Below are 23724 nucleotides of genomic sequence, written 5' to 3'. Positions count from 1 at the left end.
CAGAATTTACCAGAAAGCATATAATCCTTGGCTCAGACAGTGTAGTAGTGTGGGCTCAATAGCATCTCATTCGTGTGCAAGATCTTGAGAATCAGCTGCACATATGATGGAAGAGTGCACTGCACATGTGATGGAAGAGTACACTGCACATGTGATGGAAGAGTGCACTGCACATGTGATGGAAGAGTGCACTGCACATGTGATGGAAGAGTGCACTGCACATGTGATGGAAGAGTACACTGCACATGTGATGGAAGAGTACACTGCACATGTGATGGAAGAGTACACTGCACATGTGATGGAAGAGTGCACTGCACATGTGATGGAAGAGTGCACTGCACATGTGATGGAAGAGTGCACTGTACATGTGATGGAAGAGTACACTGCACATGTGATGGAAGAGTACACTGCACATGTGATGGAAGAATGCACTGTGCATGTAGAGGGTTGCAATTCCATTGAATTGGAGATAGTTTAACCAAAATATGCCACAAGACCTAGAATTGCCTTATGTGTATCCCACAAAAAAAAGGTTCACTCTAAAAAGCTAACTTTCTTTGATGAATTTAAGCAAAATTCCCCAAATTCCCGGGCTCAACTTCCCATGGAAAATTTACCGGAAAGTTTCCGACCCTTTGCAACCCTAAGTGTTATCCTGTTCTACCTCAACAATGTTGAATTGCTACCTACATCGAATCCCATTGGGGATTAGAGCTATTTACAAGACTGCCTTGGAGGTTGCAGTATAATAAATAGATAGCAAGTCATCTATTGTCTAACCATTGAACCTCATCCTGCCTCTAATGGCCTAACACCTCAGCACAAACTAAAATCATCACTATGGTGTGTGTGTGTTGGATTTATTGAACGCTTTAATCAATCTCTATGAAGCTTTGACTTTTTTTTTCCTCCCCTGAGAAGGTGAGGGCTACTAGTCTGGCTAACACTTAACTAGAAGTCCTCCTGACTTCAGAGTTTTGAAAGGCTGTTTTGATGTTGTCGGCATGATGCATTGATAATGAAGGGGGCTGTGATTTTACTTGATGGTTCCCCTTCGTGTCTTTCTCAATCAAACACCCACAGGCACAGCCACATACAGCCTCCAAGTGCCGCCCCCTTCCATTACAACTGTTGGATTTTCAAATCCAAACAGCGAGAGGTCTCAATCTCCCAGAAAAAAATGTTTGAGAGAACCAATCAATGCGTCCGCTCAATTTCTGAACAAATATTGCATTAACAAACAGCCTTCTATCCAGACCAGTCACAGCTCTTCCTCGCTGTGTGGTCACATGGGTTGTGTCAGCAAGGCTAGAGGGCTACTCCAGCAGAATAGCAACGCTTACATATCGAACACACCATCTGAGTGGCACTGAATATTGAGCCAGGTGTTGAAGGAAGAAGGTTACATTTCCTTCTGACATCGTCTTCCCCTAAGCTTTGTCCTCATTTTATGATTGCATTGAAGAAATCAATTTCCAATGGCTTTCAATAAAGTGAAGCTTATTAAGTCGGCTCCAGGTTGATCCCATGCCAGCATGACACCTTCAGTGTGTAGGCACACACCTTTTTCATTCAAAGCAATCGATGAGCACCAGTGTTGCTACTCATCTGCCAATCAGGGATTTGGCTTCCCTTGTCTACAAGTTACATTCACAAAGAAGTACAGAATTATAGGGTATTGATGCGGGCACGAAGGGTAATTGGGGGTCATCAGGTGCGAACTGTTAATGAATGAATTGGCTTTGGTGTCTACTCACTTCGATAAATTATATATATTTATGAGATAGCTTACCACAAAGGACCTCCGCATCGGCCGTTCATAAATATGTGGGGCTGACTCATAAATGATATGCAAAATATGATATGTTCACTGTTCTTGTACAACGGTCTAAATTTGGCCTGTAGGAAGGAGATAATATTGTTGTTTAAAACGGGGGGATACAGAGTTGAATTTATATATTCACATGGCTTCTCTTTGGAGTAATTTGTTGTCGTAATCAACTCCTCTGTGTGGTGGATTTCTTTCAATCCCGACGCAACATAATTAATGATTAGAGTGATTTTGTTCTATAAAGTGTTTCACAACACGGCATACTTTCAAGGCGCGGGATGTTTTTCCAATATACATATTATTGCAAGAACACTAAAATATAAATGACTTCTTTGGTAGTGAAAGTTATACATTACTTTAATTCAGAGGTCCTAGAAGTCTGAGGGCATACAAGTACATTTTATGGTCCTACATGAGGTACATGATCTACCTGGGAAACATCCTTTCATGAAGGCCCCTTTTCTCTCTCTGACCACATCTGATTTGACCAATATGTTTGCTAGATTTCTTGATAGATTTCTTTATCGTTTTCTAGGTAAATAAAAGGTGGATTCTGGAAGGCAGAATGTAAAGAGGAGTCTGATAGTATATGCCAGTGCTTATTGACGAAGATGTGATGCCATTAGGGCTGTTGTTGAAAGTAAGTAAACAGTTTACAGAAAACTGTTTCTTCGGTTTTTGTTGGGATTTATTAAGTAACTGGCTTCAGTTCAAGCTTTTAACTTGTTTTGGAGCTTCATCAAGCCAGGTCTCGGGGTGTCCTCGAGCTGAAATGCTCAAGGAGAGAATTTGATTGATTGTCTATCATATTCTTCCTCTGTGTCACAGATATGCAATGCAGTCTCTGAAGTTGTCTGACTAGTAAACCTCTTTTTAGGGGGAGAGGATGGTACAGTAACTATCATCTGTCAGTATAGTATTTTCATCCGTAGGTTTTCTGTAGTATTTAGAGATTATACATTTCTTAGGTTACAAAAATGGGACAGAGTTTATGTTCTTTTCTATAGCAAAGGAAATTGATTGTACTCTAGAGTTAATATAGTTAAGAGATTCATTTTAATTTAATTTCGGAACCCGTCCAGATAATAAAGAAATCGTCTACATCGGGTGGGCAACTCCAGTCCTCAGGGGCCTGATTGGTGTCACACTTTTGCCACAGCTAACACACCTGACTCCAATAATCAGCTTATCATCATATTCATTTTAGAATGCAATTTGTTTAATCAGTTGTGGATGCTAGGGATGTGGATGCTAGGGATGTGGAAAAAGTGTGACACTACTCCTGCCCTGAGGACTAGAGTTGCCCTGAGGACACCACTCCTGCCCTGAGGACTAGAGTTGCCCTGAGGACACCACTCCTGCCCTGAGGACTAGAGTTGCCCTGAGGACACCACTCCTGCCCTGAGGACTAGAGTTGCCCTGAGGACACCACTCCTGCCCTGAGGACTAGAGTTGCCCTGAGGACACCACTCCTGCCCTGAGGACTAGAGTTGCCCTGAGGACACCACTCCTGCCCTGAGGACTAGAGTTGCCCTGAGGACACCACTCCTGCCCTGAGGACTAGAGTTGCCCTGAGGACACCACTCCTGCCCTGAGGACTAGAGTTGCCCTGAGGACACCACTCCTGCCCTGAGGACTAGAGTTGCCCTGAGGACACCACTCCTGCCCTGAGGACTAGAGTTGCCCTGAGGACACCACTCCTGCCCTGAGGACTAGAGTTGCCCTGAGGACACCACTCCTGCCCTGAGGACTAGAGTTGCCCTGAGGACACCACTCCTGCCCTGAGGACTAGAGTTGCCCTGAGGACACCACTCCTGCCCTGAGGACTAGAGTTGCCCTGAGGACACCACTCCTGCCCTGAGGACCAGAGTTGCCCTGAGGACACCACTCCTGCCCTGAGGACTAGAGTTGCCCATGTCTGGTCTATAGCGGGTCCAATATTTGACATGTTCTTTTAATGGATTATTTTCATAAATTAAAATCCAAAGACATTTGCGTAGTTAGGGGCTAATGGGGTTCCCTTCGCTTTTCCAAAGGTCTGTAGGTAGTAATATTTGTCAAATACAAAATAGTTTTTAGTGTGCACTAGTTGCTCAAGTTCAATTATATAATTTGAAGGCACAAGGCTTCTGTGGTCGGAGAGGAAGAATTTGAGGGCCTCCATCATTCGTAATATTGGTGTATAATGATGAGACACAGAGTGACTGGCCAATTTCCTTTATTAATAACTGGTATACTTTGTAGTTTCGATATAAAGTCAGTGGTGTCTTTTAAACAGGATGGCAACTGCATGTTGGAAGGATGTTAAACATGCTTTTTACATTTGTATCACCATTTTCTTTGAAAATTATTCGAGTTTGTCCGACGACACACTGAATTCTAACACTTTTCTATCTATCTCTACATACTTCAGTCTGAATCTGCCATCATTGAAGTCGTTTGTGTTGACGAGGGGCGTTGTTCAAAACAGTCATCAGCGATTAAATTGTCTAACCAATCAGAGTATCAGAATTTTCAAAACGTTGCTTTACTTACGTGTGTTGTGCCTTTGGTCCAACCCATCAGTTTCTGGGACCAATCAGACAATTCATTTTCCCATTCACTGTTTTGGTGGTGTTCATAAAATGTATCTGTACTTTAAAATTAGCACAGAGCTCACTGTACTCTGACTACGTTGAATAGTCAGAGACAAGGCCATGTGCAGGGAACATTTCATAACATCTTAATTGACTTTTGCACAGTGGTGAGAAGAGGAATAACATTGAAAAGGAGAGTTTCACTGCTTTGTTGTCACTCCCAACCTGGAAACAGGTTCACATACTATACATACCAAACTTTGAAAGTTATGTTTTTGCGAAAACAGACTTCTAAAGTTCGGTATGTACAGTATGTGAACCTGTTTCGAGGTTGGGAGTGAAAACCACATAAAATCAAAACGTTTTGTCACGTGCTGAATACAACGTGCTCTTCCCAACAATGCAGAGTACAAAAAATAGTAACTCAGAGGAAAAGCATACACAAGAATGGGGCTATACAGGGAGTAACAGTACCAGATCAATGTGCAGAGGTATGAGGTAAAGTGACTAAGCATCAGGATAGGTAATAATAAGAGAGTAGCCTTCAGAAGCGTCTCAATGTACCAAACCTCTCTCGTCTCTCATCAACAAATAGCTGACATTTTGAAAGTATTAGAGCACTTCTGTCAATATTTGACTATTGACTACCCAGTTCACTAGTTCATTCGATTCACACTGAAAAGTATTTTTCCTTCGAGGTCGTACTGAGCCTGAGCCTTAAGTGTGTGTGGAGCCTGTCCAATAAATGGTAACACTTTATTTTAAGGGTACCTAATTAACCAGTTATCAGGCATATATAAATGGCGTATTCACCGTTTATTAATCATTACTCCCACAAACAATTTACTAATCATTTAAGTATTTTTGCAGTCCCTAATCTAAAGTGAGTGCTTTATACTTTATAAATGTTTAGATTGACCAGTGTGATTTCTCACAAAGGATGGGCATGTCATTGGGATACATTCCTGCAGTATCTATATATACATGTGTGACTAACTAGCTTACTAACATTTTACAAATGTGGTTAATAAATGGTGAACACCATTTATAAATGTGTTTATAAATGGTTTATTAGGTACCACCCCAAAAATCTGAGGGGGCATTTTCGAAACACCTGAAACACATTTTTACTGCAATCTAGAGACATAATCATTGTGCTTAATTCGATGTAAATTTTTTTTTCTTTTTCTACATATCTAAGCATACCTCTTGAGCCGTCTGTATCCACCTGACGTGTGTGTGTGTGTGTGTGTGTGTGTGTGTGTGTGTGTGTGTGTTGTATAATATATATATTTTTTTACTGAACCTGCTTCTCTGAATCTGGGTAAAAGATTGAAAGGAATGTGAGTCTTTATTTAGTAATTGCTTTCTTTTCAGAGAAACGACAACATTTTTACCCAAAAATTATATTTATTTTAAAAAGGACATCTGAGGGCTTGACACCTGTGTTAGTTACCCTTAAAATAAAGTGATACCCAAGAAATATGCTCGGAAAACGTTTAATAAAGTGAGGTTATTTTGTTCTGTGTTTTTTATTTCTGTATTCCACTTCGAAGACTTCTTCTCTTGGATCTCTGGGCACCGAAAGGCCTGAAAATGAAAGCCTTTATTTCAATCCATCATCTCGCCTTCCCACTGTGCCGTGTCCCCAGTGAATTCACCTGGGGTTAAACCAACTAAATTTAGACCCTCAATTATGAGCAATTACTGAGCAGGCCTGTAGGCCCCTCAGTGTATTGACTCCCTCACTCACACCCGCACTGCGACACGCCACTCAGTTTCCATATGTAGCTGGGTAAGTACCTGTAATGAAGTGAAACTGCAGGGGGAGAAACTGCCGTCACGGTTCCTGAAACAGCTCTCTTTATTCAGTGTTTAACTTGGATGCAGTGGAGACTAGTGCTGTGCAGTGAGGTGAGCTAGTTCTCATTCTTTAATTGGATTGTGTGCTGCAGCAGCAGCAATGTCCATTTCTGTTGTAACTTACATGTGTTCCGACATTGCAACCATTTTTAAACACTGCCACGGCATTATCCTTCTAATTTGATGTCCACATTCCAACACAAAGTTATTTCTTGGATGGTAATTTTAGAATTAGGTGAGTAGGTAACCATGAGTCATGCAACCCCTTAAAATATCTGTGCATTGGCCACCTGCTCTCAGAGCTGGTACATACTGGTTTGTGGAACTGGCAATTAGACCATAAATCAATCATTCACCAGGCTCAGTTAGATGTATCAAAACCAACTGAGCTGTTGCCATATTAGCATAGCAACCTGCCAGATCTCTTCAATAACATACCATGGGTGCTCTGTCATCTTCTGAGACTTTTCTGTCATAGTGAAAGGGTAAAGAACCCAGAGTGATATCATTAGAATAGATCATCTCTGTCTGTATCCTCTCTCTGCCAGCCTGTCTCTACATCCATTTTCGACATTTACATTTTAGTCATTTAGCAGACGCTCTTATCCAGAGCGACTTACAGTAGTGAACGCATACATTTCATACAATTTTATACATCCATTTTTTTTCTGTGCTGGCCCCCCGTGGGAATCGAACCCACAACCCTGGTGTTGCAAACACCATGCTCTACCAACTGAGCTACAGTTCCCACATGGTTGTAAACATCCATACAGACACGTGGACATGGTTTTAAACATCCGTACAGACACGTGGACATGGTTGTAAACATACGTACAGACACGTGGACATGGTTGTAAACATACGTACAGACACGTGGACATGGTTGTAAACATACGTACAGACACGTGGACATGGTTGTAAACATACGTACAGACACGTGGACATGGTTGTAAACATCCGTACAGACACGTGGACATGGTTTTAAACATCCGTACAGACACGTGGACATGGTTGTAAACATACGTACAGACACGTGGACATGGTTGTAAACATCCGTACAGACACGTGGACATGGTTGTAAACATCCGTACAGACACGTGGACATGGTTGTAAACATACGTACAGACACGTGGACATGGTTGTAAACATCCGTACAGACACGTGGACATGGTTGTAAACATCCGTACAGACACGTGGACATGGTTGTAAACATACGTACAGACACGTGGACATGGTTGTAAACATCCGTACAGACACGTGGACATGGTTGTAAACATCCGTACAGACACGTGGACATGGTTTTAAACATCCGTACAGACACGTGGACATGGTTGTAAACATACGTACAGACACGTGGACATGGTTGTAAACATCCGTACAGACACGTGGACATGGTTGTAAACATCCGTACAGACACGTGGACATGGTTGTAAACATCCGTACAGACACGTGGACATGGTTGTAAACATACGTACAGACACGTGGACATGGAACTGAGAGCCTTCTAGCATTCTAAAAATGATTCCTGAACATTCTGGGATGCTTGAACAGAACACCCCAGAACAATCTGAAGTCTTGTATGTTCCATTCCGACTAAGTACTCTGCTGAGAGACGGCAGAGGTGTGGATTCGCAAGAGCTCAGATATGGGAGGATGATCACAGCTCTGTCTGTTCCACTTTATTCCTCTCTTTTTGGACTGTGTCTGTGAGGCAGTGGGGCAGGCAGCAGTGTTCAGGGTTCAGTGGAGTGCAGAAGCTCTTTCATCCCCTGATATTTTTATTATTATTATTAAACCTTTATTTAACCAGGAAGGGCTCATTGAGATTTAAAATCTCCTTTTCAAGAGCATCCTGGCCAAGATAGGCAGCACCAAGTCATTACAAAAATTACAGACCAACAACATGAAAAACTACAAATAATCTAGTAAAAACCATAGAATTCACAAGAGTATAACAAAATCAAAAACAGCAAATTAAAAACATTGACAGGTCAGGGAATCAGTCTCAAGATCATTCATCAGTGATTTAAAAATACCAATCGGGACAAGTTCTTCCAGTTTAAAAGTATTTTGTAAGGCGTTCCAAGACGATGGCGCAGAGTACATAAAAGCCCTTTTACCAAATTCAGTTCGGACATTTGGAACAGTTAGCAGGATAAAGTCCAGCGAACGAATAGAGTACCCACCACAAATAAAACGGTAGTAAACCCAAAATGGCTGTCAGTCTCACACACAACCTGCCTGACTCAACTGTAGGAAGCCTTATGATCTGCAAATGACGTAACATGTAGAAGAGGGCTGGATCAGCGAGAGAGAGAGGGAATTGCTGCATGGGTGTGATCCTGGACCCCAGACAGGTTAAGCAGAGGTCGGGGGATTGAGTCTTCCCATTAATCCCCCGACCAAAGATTCACCTTTAATTTGAGGTACGCCTCAGTGAACAATCACTCACAGGTTGATTGATTTCAGCAGTCTTGAAGGTTCTATAAGTTCTTGTCCTGGAAATAGTTTGTGGAAGATGGGGCTCCACCTCAAATCTGTTTTGTCCAGTGCTCATTAATGTACAGTGGATTTAAAAAGTCTACACACCCCTGTTAAAATGCCAGGTTTTTGTGATGTAAAATAATGAGACAAAGATAAATCATGTCAGAACTTTTCCCACCTTTAACGTGAACAATTCAATTGAAAACAAACTGAAATCTTTGAGGGGGAAAAATTAAAAATTAAAAACTCACAATAACCTGGTTGCATAAGTGTGCACACCCTTAAACTAATACTTTGTTGAAGCACCTTTTGATTTTATTACAACACTCAGTCTTTTTGTGTAGGAGTCTATTAGCATGGCACATCTTGATGTGGCAATATTTGCCCACTCTTCTTTGCAAAAGCGCTCCAAATCTGTCAGATTGCGAGCACATCTCCTGTGCACAGCCCTCTTCAGATCACCCCAGAGATGTTCAATTGGATTCAGGTCTGGGCTCTGGCTGGGCCATTCCAAAACGTTAATCTTCTTCTGGTGAAGCCATGCTTTCGTGGATTTGGATGTGCTTTGGGTCGTTGTCGTGCTGAAAGGTGAACTTCCTCTTCATCTTCAGCTTTCTAACGGACGCCTGAAGGTTTTGTGCCAAAATTGCCTGGTATTTGGAACTGTTCATAATTCCCTCCACCCTGACTAAGGCCCTGGTTCCAGCTGACGAAAAACAGCCCCAAAGCATGAAGCTGCCACCACCATGCTTCACTGTGGTTATGGTGTTCTTTGGGTGATGTGTAGTGTTGTTTTTGCGCCAAACATACCTTTTGCAATTATGGCCAAAAAGTTCAACCTTGGTTTCATCAGACCTTAACACATTTTCCCACGTGCTTTTGGGGGACTTGATGTTTGTTTTTGCAAACTTCAGCCGGGCTTGGATGTTTTTCATTGTAAGAAAAGGCTTCCGTCTTGCCACCCTACCCCATAGCCCATTCATATGAAGAATACAGGAGATTGTTGTCACATGTAGCACACAGCCAGTACTTACCAGAAATTCCTGCAGTTCCTTTAATGTTGCTGTAGGCCTCTTGGAAGCCTCCCTGACCAGTTTTCTTCTCATCTTTTCATACATTTTGGAGGTACGTCCAGTTCTTGGTAATGTCTCTGTGGTGCCATATTTTCTCCACTTGATGATGACTGTCTTCAGTGTTCCATGGTATATGTAATGCTTTGGAAATTCTTTTGTACCCTTCTCCTGACTGATATCTTTCAACAATGAGATCCCTCTGATGCTTTGGAAGCTCTCTGCGGACCATGGCTTTTGCTCTGAGATGCAACTAAGATAATGTCAGGAAAATCCTACTAGAACAGCTGAACTTTATTTGTGATTAATCAGAGTTTGAATGTAATTGGTTATTTCTGAACACAGCCACATCCCCAGTTATAAGAGGGTGTGCACACTTATGCAACCAGGTTATTGTAAGGTTTTTATTTTTCATTTTTCCCCCTCGAAGATTTCAGTTTGTTTTTCAATTGAATTGTTCACATTATAGGTCACATTAACAGTAGAAAAAGTTCTGACATGATTTATCTTTGTCTCATTATTTTACATCACAAAAACCTGGCATTTTAACAGGGGTGTGTAGACTTTTTATATCCACTGTAATTTGATGGAACTTTGTGAGAATTAAAAAAAATAGTTGCAATATCCCAAACAAATTGCCACACATACAATAGAGCAAATGCTTGAAAGCATAATTTCAATTTTATTGTACTTGTCATCTGACAAAATGTGTAGTTTGTTCAGTTCTATTTAAGGTATACATGGAAATGAAGTGAGAAACTGAAGGGGGTGATAGGAGGAGAATCATCGTCATATTATTGATTACAACCCATGCTCCATGTCAACATATTATTGATTACAACCCATGCTCCATGTCAACATATTATTGATTACAACCCATGCTCCATGTCAACATATTATTGATTACAACCCATGCTCCATGTCAACATATTATTGATTACAACCCATGCTCCATGTCAACATATTATTGATTACAACCCATGCTCCATGTCAACATATTATTGATTACAACCCATGCTCCATGTCAACATATTATTGATTACAACCCATGCTCCATGTCAACATATTATTGATTACAACCCATGCTCCATGTCAACATATTATTGATTACAACCCATGCTCCATGTCAACATATTATTGATTACAACCCATGCTCCATGTCAACATATTATTGATTACAACCCATGCTCCATGTCAACATATTATTGATTACAACCCATGCTTCATGTCAACATATTATTGATTACAACCCATGCTCCATGTCAACATATTATTGATTACAACCCATGCTTCATGTCAACATATTATTGATTACAACCCATGCTTCCATGTCAACATATTATTGATTACAACCCATGCTCCATGTCAACATATTATTGATTACAACCCATGCTCCATGTCAACATATTATTGATTACAACCCATGCTCCATGTCAACATATTATTGATTACAACCCATGCTCCATGTCAACATATTATTGATTACAACCCATGCTCCATGTCAACATATTATTGATTACAACCCATGCTCCATGTCAACATATTATTGATTACAACCCATGCTCCATGTCAACATATTATTGATTACAACCCATGCTCCATGTCAACATATTATTGATTACAACCCATGCTCCATGTCAACATATTATTGATTACAACCCATGCTCCATGTCAACATATTATTGATTACAACCCATGCTCCATGTCAACATATTATTGATTACAACCCATGCTCCATGTCAACATATTATTGATTACAACCCATGCTCCATGTCAACATATTATTGATTACAACCCATGCTCCATGTCAACATATTATTGATTACAACCCATGCTCCATGTCAACATATTATTGATTACAACCCATGCTCCATGTCAACATATTATTGATTACAACCCATGCTCCATGTCAACATATTATTGATTACAACCCATGCTCCATGTCAACATATTATTGATTACAACCCATGCTTCATGTCAACATATTATTGATTACAACCCATGCTCCATGTCAACATATTATTGATTACAACCCATGCTCCATGTCAACATATTATTGATTACAACCCATGCTCCATGTCAACATATTATTGATTACAACCCATGCTCCATGTCAACATATTATTGATTACAACCCATGCTCCATGTCAACATATTATTGATTACAACCCATGCTCCATGTCAACATATTATTGATTACAACCCATGCTCCATGTCAACATATTATTGATTACAACCCATGCTCCATGTCAACATATTATTGATTACAACCCATGCTCCATGTCAACATATTATTGATTACAACCCATGCTCCATGTCAACATATTATTGATTACAACCCATGCTCCATGTCAACATATTATTGATTACAACCCATGCTCCATGTCAACATATTATTGATTACAACCCATGCTCCATGTCAACATATTATTGATTACAACCCATGCTCCATGTCAACATATTATTGATTACAACCCATGCTCCATGTCAACATATTATTGATTACAACCCATGCTCCATGTCAACATATTATTGATTACAACCCATGCTTCATGTCAACATATTATTGATTACAACCCATGCTCCATGTCAACATATTATTGATTACAACCCATGCTTCATGTCAACATATTATTGATTACAACCCATGCTTCATGTCAACATATTATTGATTACAACCCATGCTCCATGTCAACATATTATTGATTACAACCCATGCTCCATGTCAACATATTATTGATTACAACCCATGCTCCATGTCAACATATTATTGATTACAACCCATGCTCCATGTCAACATATTATTGATTACAACCCATGCTCCATGTCAACATATTATTGATTACAACCCATGCTCCATGTCAACATATTATTGATTACAACCCATGCTCCATGTCAACATATTATTGATTACAACCCATGCTCCATGTCAACATATTATTGATTACAACCCATGCTCCATGTCAACATATTATTGATTACAACCCATGCTCCATGTCAACATATTATTGATTACAACCCATGCTCCATGTCAACATATTATTGATTACAACCCATGCTCCATGTCAACATATTATTGATTACAACCCATGCTCCATGTCAACATATTATTGATTACAACCCATGCTCCATGTCAACATATTATTGATTACAACCCATGCTCCATGTCAACATATTATTGATTACAACCCATGCTCCATGTCAACATATTATTGATTACAACCCATGCTCCATGTCAACATATTATTGATTACAACCCATGCTCCATGTCAACATATTATTGATTACAACCCATGCTTCATGTCAACATATTATTGATTACAACCCATGCTCCATGTCAACATATTATTGATTACAACCCATGCTCCATGTCAACATATTATTGATTACAACCCATGCTCCATGTCAACATATTATTGATTACAACCCATGCTCCATGTCAACATATTATTGATTACAACCCATGCTCCATGTCAACATATTATTGATTACAACCCATGCTCCATGTCAACATATTATTGATTACAACCCATGCTTCATGTCAACATATTATTGATTACAACCCATGCTTCATGTCAACATATTATTGATTACAACCCATGCTTCATGTCAACATATTATTGATTACAACCCATGCTTCATGTCAACATATTATTGATTACAACCCATGCTTCATGTCAACATATTATTGATTACAACCCATGCTTCATGTCAACATATTATTGATTACAACCCATGCTTCATGTCAACATATTATTGATTACAACCCATGCTCCATGTCAACATATTATTGATTACAACCCATGCTCCATGTCAACTAAAGCTTGCAGATCGAAATCCTATGCATGCAAATTGTTAATCAATGCCGCAGGCTTTTGGCCATTCATTATCAGTGTTTGCATTTTCACTCCTCTCTCAGATTAATAGCTAATACACAGACTGATAATATGGCTATGGAATAATAGTCTTGCCTTCGTTGTGACTGTATTTTGAGTAGTGCCTTGCTTAGATTGATCGTGACACCCAGGATCCCGGTGGTAATTCCCCTTGCTTTCACTTTGTAAAGCATCATTCCAGATTTCTCCCAGCAAGACTGGAGAGAATGGGTTCATTATCGAGGAGGCAGATTTCTTCCTTGGCTTGAGTCTTTGACAAATTAGAAAAGTGGGTCAAGATCCGTTTTGGTCATTTGGTGGTGAAGGGGAACCAAAATGAAGGCAAAACACTACTCTCACACAGCACTTTAGAGCAGAAGAATAAAATATGTTCGTCTTCTGAATGCAGGCTCAAGATAACACATTTATTTTACCTGAGACAGAGACTTTTACCTTCCTCTGTCATCTGATGAAACACTGGCTAATCCTCACTCAGTTTTATATCCATGTCTAAAACATGTACATATTCCTGGTAAACTGGGCTAATTCTCCCCAAACTGGCACCTTTAAATGTCTCAAGTGGGAGTGATTTAGTGGAGTAATCGATCTCACAAGTGGTCCTTGTTGTGCTGTACTCACTGCGCTGGGTAATGGGGCCTGTGGAATGTCCTGTCACAGGTCTATCTGTGTGTGTACAGAAGGAACAGACCCTGCTTTGCTGTCTCATTAGCAACACTCAAAGGCTAAGTCGCTTCCACCCCTCTATAGGCCTGCTCCTGTGTTTTGTACATTCAGATGTCTTGTTTTTCCTTGACCCCTTTCTGATGTCCTCTTATGGGCTGTAACAGAATCTCTGCATCTGGTAACCCATTGAGCATTTGACCCAATAGCCTTTTGTTTACTAACTAGTCCATCTCCTTAGTTACTTTGACGCAGGCCTACTAGGTTTAATTGTGTACTGTGCCAATGACCCATTGAGTTACTGATCGTGTTCCTTCCCTGTCCCCATGCAGGTCAGGAGCGATTTGGGAACATGACGCGGGTGTACTACAAGGAGGCGGTGGGGGCATTCGTGGTGTTTGACGTGACGAGGGGCTCCACATTTGAGGCCGTGTCCAAATGGAAACACGACTTGGACAGCAAGGTGAAACTGGCCAATGGGAGCCCTATCCCCTCGGTGCTGCTGGCCAATAAGTGTGACCAGAAAAATGAGACCTCCAACAACACTTCCCTCATGGACAACTTCTGTAAAGAGACTGGCTTCCTGGGCTGGTTCGAGACCTCGGCCAAGGTAAGACACACGCACACGCACACACACACAAATATGCCTACACCATAAGACTATAACACAGTGGTAGCTGGTGGTACTTTACATGGGGAGGACAGGCTCATAGTAATGGCTGGAATGGAATGGTTTCAAACACATCAAACACCTGGTTTCCATGTGTTTGATACTATTCCATTCACTCCATTCCAGACATTATTATGAGCAGTCCTCCTCTCACTAGCGTCCTCTGCTATAACAGTGTGCTTTGTTGCCATTAGATCTCCCCTAATCAGGAAGCATTAACTACAGTGATAGTACGACGAATACTATTATAACTAGTGTGTGCATTAGGCTTTTTTTATCAGCTTGAATGGAAGGTAAATGTAGGTCTTTGTTTCCAAGGTTGTTTCCTAATGTTTTACAGGTTGCTTTTCAGTAACAAAATAAGACAACAGGTGTAGACCTTACTGTGAAATGCTTACTTTTACAAGCCCCTTACCAACATTGCAGTAAAATAAATAGAGTTAAGAAAATATTTACTAAATAAACGAAAGTAAAAAAAAAAAGAAAAGAAAAGTGACAAGAAAATAACATAACAATAACGAGGCTATATACATGGGGTACCGGTGCCGAGTCAATGTGCGGGGTACAGGTTAGTCTAGGTAATTTGTAAAGTGACTATTTATAGATAATAAACAGCGAGTAGTAGCAGTGTAAAAACAAGGGGGGTGTGTCAATGTAAATAGTCCAGGTTGCCATTTGATTCATTGTTCACAGTCTTATGGCTTGTGGGTAGAAGCTGTTACGAAGCCTTTTGGTCCTAGACGCTCCAGTACCACTTGCCGTGCGGTAGCAGAGAGAACAGTCTATGACTTGGGGTACTGGAGACTGACAAATTTTGGGCCTTCCTCTGACCATGCCTAGTATATAGGTCCTGGATGTCAGGAAGCTTGACCCCAGAGATGTACTGGGCCGTACGCACTACCCTCTGTAGCACTTTACGGTCAGATGCCAAGCAGTTTCCATACCAGGCGGTGATGCAACCAGTCAGGATGTTCTCGATGGTGCAGCTGTAGAACTTTTTGAGGATCTGGGGACCCATGCCAAATCTTTTCAGTCTCCTGAGGGGGAAAAGGTGTTGTCGTGCCCTCTTCACTACTGTCTTGGTGTGTTTGGACCATGATAGTTTGTTGATGTGAACACCAAGGAACTTGAAACTCTCGACCCGCTCCACTTCAGCCCCGTCTATGTTAATTGGGGTGTGTTTGGCCCTCCTTTTCCTATAGTCCACGATCAGCTCCTTTGTCTTGCTCACATTGAGGGAGAGGTTGTTTTCACCTCCTCCCTATAGGCTGTCTCATCATTGTCGGTGATCAGGCCTACCACTGTTTTGTCGTCAGCAAACTTAATGATGGTGTTGGAGTTGTGCTTGGCCACGCAGTTGTGGGTGAACAGAGAGTACAGGGGACTAAGCACCCACCCGAGGAGCCCAAGTGTTGAGGATCAGCGTGGCAGATGTGGTGTTTCCTACCCTTACCACCTGGGGGCTGTTTGTCAGGAAGTCCAAGATCCAGTTGCAGAAGGAGGTGTTTAGTCCCAGGGTCCTTAGCTTAGTGATGAGCTTCGTGGGCACTATGGTGTTGAATGCTGAGCTGTAGTCAATGAACAGCATTCTGACATAGGCCTTCCTTTTGTCCAGGTGGGAAAAGGCAGTGTGGAACATTGAACACTGAATAGATGGGGAAAAGTCAAAGGCAAGAATAGCATGAAAAGGTAATGTAACACACGTGTTAAGTCACTGGTGATTTAAGCCCTGACTGGGGGGAGTTAAATCAAAACATTTTGTAGCAGTACTCCTCGTGCTACCAAATATAACTATTTGTACTGTGGGTCATTGTGCTGTTGAAAGGAGCAGAGTTGGGGAAACACAAGCATACCCCAACGTGCCACTCTGAGCACTTTTAGTTAGGAGAGACAGAAGCGCTGCTCGCCAACAGTTTCAGCCAGCATCACAATAACAACGATAATGGAAGCTGTCTTCATTGCCATTCCAAGATATGTTAAAGGCCTTAAATTGAGTGCTTTTCCTCATCTGAAAACACTATTTTGTTTGACAACTTAAAGCTTTTATTGGAGGTTGTTAGGCAAGGTCTTTTGGGAGAAATTAAATTAGGGAACAGTGAGCAGGATTTAGTTAGTTTGTGTGTGTATGTATGTATGTATGTATGTATGTACAGTATGTATGCTGAACAAAAATATAAACGCAACATGTAAAGTGTTGGTCCCATGTTTCATGAGCTGAAATAAAACATCCCAGAAATGTTCCATATGCACTTATTTCTCTAAAATGTTGTGCACAAATTTCTTTACATCCCTGTAAGAGAACATTTCTCCTTTGCCAAAATAATCCACCCCCCTGGCATATCAATCCATGTGGCATATCAAGAAGCTGATTAAACAGCATGATCATTACAGAGGTGCACCTTGTGCTGGTTACAATAAAATGTACAGTTTAGTCGCACAACACAATGCCACCTGTTTTCACTTTGTCATTAATGGGGTATTGTGTGTAGATTGATAAGGAAAAAAATATAATTTAATCCATATTAGAATAAGGCTGTAACGTAACAAAATGTGGGAAAAGGGGTCTGTACACTATCCGAATGTACTGCAATCGGCTCTCTGTGTGAAAATTAGGTCAACTGGGGTCTGCCTGTCATGAAGCATTGGAGGGAACTCTCTCTCTCTGTTTGTGTGTGTGTGCACCTCAATTCACTGGGTCTTTAGGTTTCTGCTTGCCCCTGTCACCTCAATTTCAATGCCCCCACGAGCCCCTAACCCTGGGTAAATGACAATTACCTCTCACACATGTCCCCCTGCAGTGCCCCTGTCCCCTACACACAGTAGCACCTTTCCAGACAGACACTGTACCAGGTCTGAGCAAGGGGTCACACACACCAATGAAACAATATTGTGTATGTGTTTGAGCAGGATTTGTTTAGACAGTTGTAGCATTTACGCGTGTGCGCACACACACACACACACACACACACACACACACACACACACACACACACACACACAGGGACATCCCCATTCCCTAGCCCAGTGGTTTCCAACCTTTTTTGGTTACTGCACCACCAACAGATGTTTTTCTCTGCATGGGGAACCCCTGAGGTTCCCCTTCCTGTGCATTTTACCAGTAGGCCTATGGTCTCATGAGTCTTCCACCCCCAGTGGATAGGTAGTCCTGGTTGGGAACCACTGCCCTAGCCCATGGGGAGATCTTTCAGAGCCACACAAACTCTGTCTTTATCAGCTTTGAGGATGTGATAACCTCAGCGTTTCCCAGCTCTAATCCTGAGCTGTTAGACCTGTAAGAGCTTAGACATGTCCTTTGACTGATCATAGCGTGTGCCACTAGAAACCAAAGTAGGCCACTGCTATTTCAGCCCCATCTCTGCTATAGGAGAGAATTCCTCCCTGCAGAATCGGTCAAGCCCAACCTTTTACAGATACTCATAATAGGCCATCGTGTTGAATCTTGTAGCACAATCTATATTCATATCCAAAGTAAAATGGCCTTCATAAAGCCACCCTGATTGTTGCAACAGCTTGATGGTCAAATACTGATGTACTGTAGAAGATTCTGTGCTTTAAACTTGATTTCCTGTGTAATTTCTCATAGGATCACCTATTAACCTTAATTGTGAGAAAGACTTTATCTATGTCTGTTCAAAGCCTTGAGAAGTGTGTGTGTGTGTGTGTGTGTGTGTGTGTGTGTGTGTGTGGGATTGTATGCAGTGAGCACTTCTGTCAAACAGTTCTACAGAATGGCAAACATTAGCCTTCAGGAAATCTCAGCCTTTGTGAAACGCAAAATGTCCCTGCTGCTGAATTCACTTTTCTGTCATCACCTGCAGCTGTGCATACGGATGTGAGTGTGTGTGTTCATGTGAGTGACAGAAGGTGTGCTAGTACCCAGCATGCACCAGCACATGTTCCTGAGATAAATAACTCTATTAGGGGACATAACTCAGATGGTTGGCATGGAACTCTGGCTGTGAAGGTGTGTGTGTGCACGTACCACACGTGTGTTTTAGAGACATGTCTGCTCTTATTTTGTGCTGAACCTCTATTCTAACAACCATCTCCTTAAATATGAGACTCAAGGGAAATATCACTCTCTCTCTTTCTGCTTCTCACTGTCTTTCTCTATTTACCTCTCTCCCTCGGTCCCCCTCCTTCTCTCCCTTTCTCCTTCCCTTCCTCGTCTGTCTTTCTTTCTTTCGCTCTCTTTCTCTCCCTCTCTAACATGAAAGGCTCTCACCGGCCTCATGTTTCTGAATTACTGAGGAATTCTGAAAAAACGACTTGGCTCTAGGGAACCGACCAGCTACACAGCAGATATACTGTAGCAACCAGGAAAAATAGACTCAAAACAACAAACAAAATGCTAGTTGAACTTGTTACAAGACAAAGTATACCACGCCACATTCATGGACACACACGCAGTTTGCACAATCATTTGCCCTAGACATTCACACTTCACACATTTGATGCTCAGTAATGTGTTGGCCACATTAGCCATACAGGATTAATCTTTTTAATATACATTTTTTTTGTATTGAATTTTCAAAACATACAATCTACCTGCAATGTAGCCACTCAACAATTACATTAAGTCATCTAGCAGACACTCCCATCCAGAGCGACCCACAGGAGCAACCAGGGTCAAGTGCCCCCCCCACACAGTTCACCGAGAGATGCCCCTCAACCGTCCGAGAACCCCCCCCCCCCCCCCCCCACCAAAGGTCCCACCCCCCCTGAAAAAATCTCCCCCTTCATTTCTATATGGACCTCGCTTTGTGCACGGGGGCATGCTGAAGCAGAAAGGGCCTTCCCCAAACTGTTGCCACAAAGTTGGAAGCACAGAATCATCTAGAATGTCATTGTATGCTGTAGGAACTAAGGGGCCTAGCCCAAACCATGAAAAACAGCCCCAGACCATTATTCTTACTCCACCACTCTTTACAGTTGGCACTATGCATTGGAGAAGGTAGTGTTCTCCTGGCATCCGCCAAACCCAGATTCGTCCGTCGGACTGCCAGATGGTGATGCGTGATTTATCACTCCAGAGAACGCGTTTCCACTGCTCCAGAGTCCAATGGCAGCAAGCTTTATACCACTCTAGCCGATGCTTGGCATTGCGCATGGTGATCCTAGACTTGTGTGCGGCTGCTCGGTCATGGAAACCCATTTCATAAAGCTCCCAACGAACAGTTCTTGTGCTGACGTTTCTTCCAGAGGCAGTTTGGAACTCGGTAGTGAGTGTTGCAACCGAGGACAGGCAATTTTTACTCGCTTCAGCTCTCGGCGGTCAAGTTCTGTGAGCTTGTGTGGCCTACCACTTCACGGCTGAGCCATTGTTGCTCCTAGACGTTTCCACTTCACAATAACAGCACTTACAGTTGACCGGGGCAGCTCAAGCAGGGCAGAAATTTTACGAACTGACTTGTTGGAAAGGTGGCATCCTATGACGGTGCCACATTGAAAGTCACTGAGCTCTTCAGTAATGCCATTTCTACTGCCAATGTTTGTCTATGGAGATTGCATGGATGTGTGCTCAATTTTATACACCTGTCAACAATGGGTGTGACTGAAAATAGGCGATTCCACTAATTTGAAGGGGTGTCCACATACTTTTGTATATACACTGCTCAAAAAAATAAAGGGAACACTAAAATAACACATCCTAGATCTGAATGAATGAAATAATCTTATTAAATACTTTTTTCTTTACATAATTGAATGTGCTGACAACAAAATCACACAAAAATAATCAATGGAAATCCAATTTATCAACCCATGGAGGTCTGGATTTGGAGTCACACTCAAAATGAAAGTGGAAAACCACACTACAGGCTGATCCAACTTTGATGTAATGTCCTTAAAACAAGTCAAAATGAGGCTCAGTAGTGTGTGTGGCCTCCACGTGCCTGTATGACCTCCCTACAACACCTGGGCATGCTCCTGATGAGGTGGCAGATGGTCTCCTGAGGGATCTCCTCCCAGACCTGGACTAAAGCATCCGCCAACTCCTGGACAGTCTGTGGTGCAACGTGTCGTTGGTGGATGGAGCGAGACATGATGTCCCAGATGTGCTCAATTGGATTCAGGTCTGGGGAACGGGCGGGCCAGTCCATAGCATCAATGCCTTCCTCTTGCAGGAACTGCTGACACACTCCAGCCACATGAGGTCTAGCATTGTCTTGCATTAGGAGGAACCCAGGGCCAACCGCACCAGTATATGGTCTCACAAGGGGTCTGAGGATCTCATCTCGGTACCTAATGGCAGTCAGGCTACCTCTGGCGAGCACATGGAGGGCTGTGCGGCCCCCCAAAGAAATGCCACCCCACACCATGACTGACCCACTGCCAAACTGGTCATGCTGGAGGATGTTGCAGGCAGCAGAACGTTCTCCACGGCGTCTCCAGACTGTCACGTCTGTCACATGTGCTCAGTGTGAACCTGCTTTCATCTGTGAAGAGCACAGGGCGCCACAGGCGAATTTGCCAATCTTGGTGTTCTCTGGCAAATGCCAAATGTCCTGCACGGTGTTGGGCTGTAAGCACAACCCCCACCTGTGGACGTCGGGCCCTCATATCACCCTCATGGAGTCTGTTTCTGACTGTTTCTGACCGCAGACACATGCACATTTGTGGCCTGCTGGAGGTCATTTTGCAGGGCTCTGGCAGTGCTCCTCCTGCTCCTCCTTGCACAAAGGCGGAGGTAGCGGTCCTGCTGCTGGGTTGTTGCCCTCCTACGGCCTCCTCCACGTCTCCTGATGTACTGGCCTGTCTCCTGGTAGCGCCTCCATGCTCTGGACACTACGCTGACAGACACAGCAAACCTTCTTGCCACAGCTCGCATTGATGTGCCATCCTGGATGAGCTGCACTACCTGAGCCACTTGTGTGGGTTGTAGACTCCGTCTCATGCTACCACTAGTGTGAAAGCACCGCCAGCATTCAAAAGTGACCAAAACATCAGCCAGGAAGCATAGGAACTGAGAAGTGGTCTGTGGTTACCACCTGCAAAACCACTCCTTTATTGGGGGTGTCTTGCTAATTGCCTATAATTTCCACCTGTTGTCTATTCCATTTGCACAACAGCATGTGACATTTATTGTCAATCAGTGTTGCTTCCTAAGTGGACAGTTTGATTTCACAGAAGTGTGATTGACTTGGAGTTACATTGTGTTGTTTAAGTGTTCCCTTTATTTTTTTGAGCAGTATATATAGTGTATCTTTCAACAATGCTGTGATGTTTAACATACAATTTGAATCTATCAAATAATAGAATCCACAGATTGTGAGTTGAAGATAAATACTTTTACTAAGAGTATTAGTAATTTACTGAACAGGTCTCTCCAAATCTCCCAACAATGCTATTTCTACGGTCAATTTTACATTTAATATTATGCTTTTTCAGCCATTCCTGAAACTGGAAACAGGCTACCTAAGGGCAATACCAGACAAATGGTCTATTGATTCTGTACAACAAAATCTGCAGAGCTGCGATGATTCTATGCCCCAAATATTCAAGAATTTTCTATACATAGTTTTAGCTGAAAAGCACGAAGTCTTGAATCTTGCGTCATTTTATATATCAACTCATACACCCTGTGCTATGTAAATCGGTACATCAAAAATCTCTTCCCAGCTATTTTGCAATCTGTATGGCACAGCCGTCAACATCCTGGTCCTCAAAAATGAAACCGGTATACTTTCCTATTTATTATATTTTTGTTTTTCTGACAGTTTTTTGGGGTGTAGTGCTGTAATCAGTTGATTGTAATCTTGGATTGAGCAGACCTTCCCATACAATTCCGATAGCTCCATGAAAGACAGAAGTCTACCATTCTAATATCATTTAAAAACAAAATAATTATTTGTTCAAATATATTTTATATGACATTGCTCTGCATTGCTGGTTTGAAAAAGAGATACTTTGAACAAGGTTTCATTTTCAATTAATCGAAAATGAGACATAGCAATTTTTAAACAAGGGATGAGCTTTTCTTAGTATCTACTTGAGAACCATTTTGGGTTAAAGTAAAACTTTTGTATAAGTGAAGCTTTTAGAGAGGTTTCGTGCTTTTACATTTAATAATCTCAGCCCACCCAGTTCATATTCATTATATAGATAGGCACGCTTCATCTTGTCTGGTTTAGCATCCCAGATAAAGTGAAATATGATTTTAAAAAGAATCAGGAGTAGGCAGCGCCATAAGTGAGTAAACTGAGATATGACTAAGGAGTTAATCTGTGTAATTTTCCCATTAAATAGACTGGTATTTACCTCAGGATCTTGTATATTTGTACTAGTTTTCTATTGAAATTCATTGTAGAGAGCTTATTTATAGCTTTTGTGATATGAATACCAAGTACGTCTACTTGACCGTCAGCCCATTTATAGGTAAGCTGCAGGGTAATATAAAAGTTGTGTTTTTTACAGATACAATACATAATATGGTACACTTATCATAATTAGGTTTTAGTCCAGAGAGGCCAGAAAAGTTATCTCTTCAATGAGACATTTCAGAGATCTTGCTTGCAGACTTAATATTGAACTTCAGTCATCGGCATACATGGACATCTTTGTTTTTATTAAGCCTTGTATTTCTAATCCTCTGATATTGTTATTTGATCTGATTTTAATAGCTAGCATTTCGAAGGCCATAACGAATAGATAT

At 41.8% G+C, this 23724-nt stretch overlaps 1 protein-coding gene across 1 annotated transcript in view; it reads left to right on the top strand.

The window, feature by feature from the left end:
• Positions 1-23724, top strand: part of LOC115179463 (ras-related protein Rab-32) — a 50647-nt gene that overhangs the window by 20762 nt on the left and 6161 nt on the right. The window contains exon 2 of the mRNA XM_029741042.1: positions 14713-14990. Coding sequence (XP_029596902.1) covers positions 14713-14990 — 278 coding nt within the window. The remainder of the gene's footprint in view (positions 1-14712; positions 14991-23724) is intronic.

This window comes from Salmo trutta, chromosome 1, assembly GCF_901001165.1.
Source record: "Salmo trutta chromosome 1, fSalTru1.1, whole genome shotgun sequence".
NCBI classification, from domain to species: domain Eukaryota; kingdom Metazoa; phylum Chordata; class Actinopteri; order Salmoniformes; family Salmonidae; genus Salmo; species Salmo trutta.
Note: the sequence above shows the minus strand (reverse complement) of the source record. Positions and strands in the feature narration are given on the sequence as shown.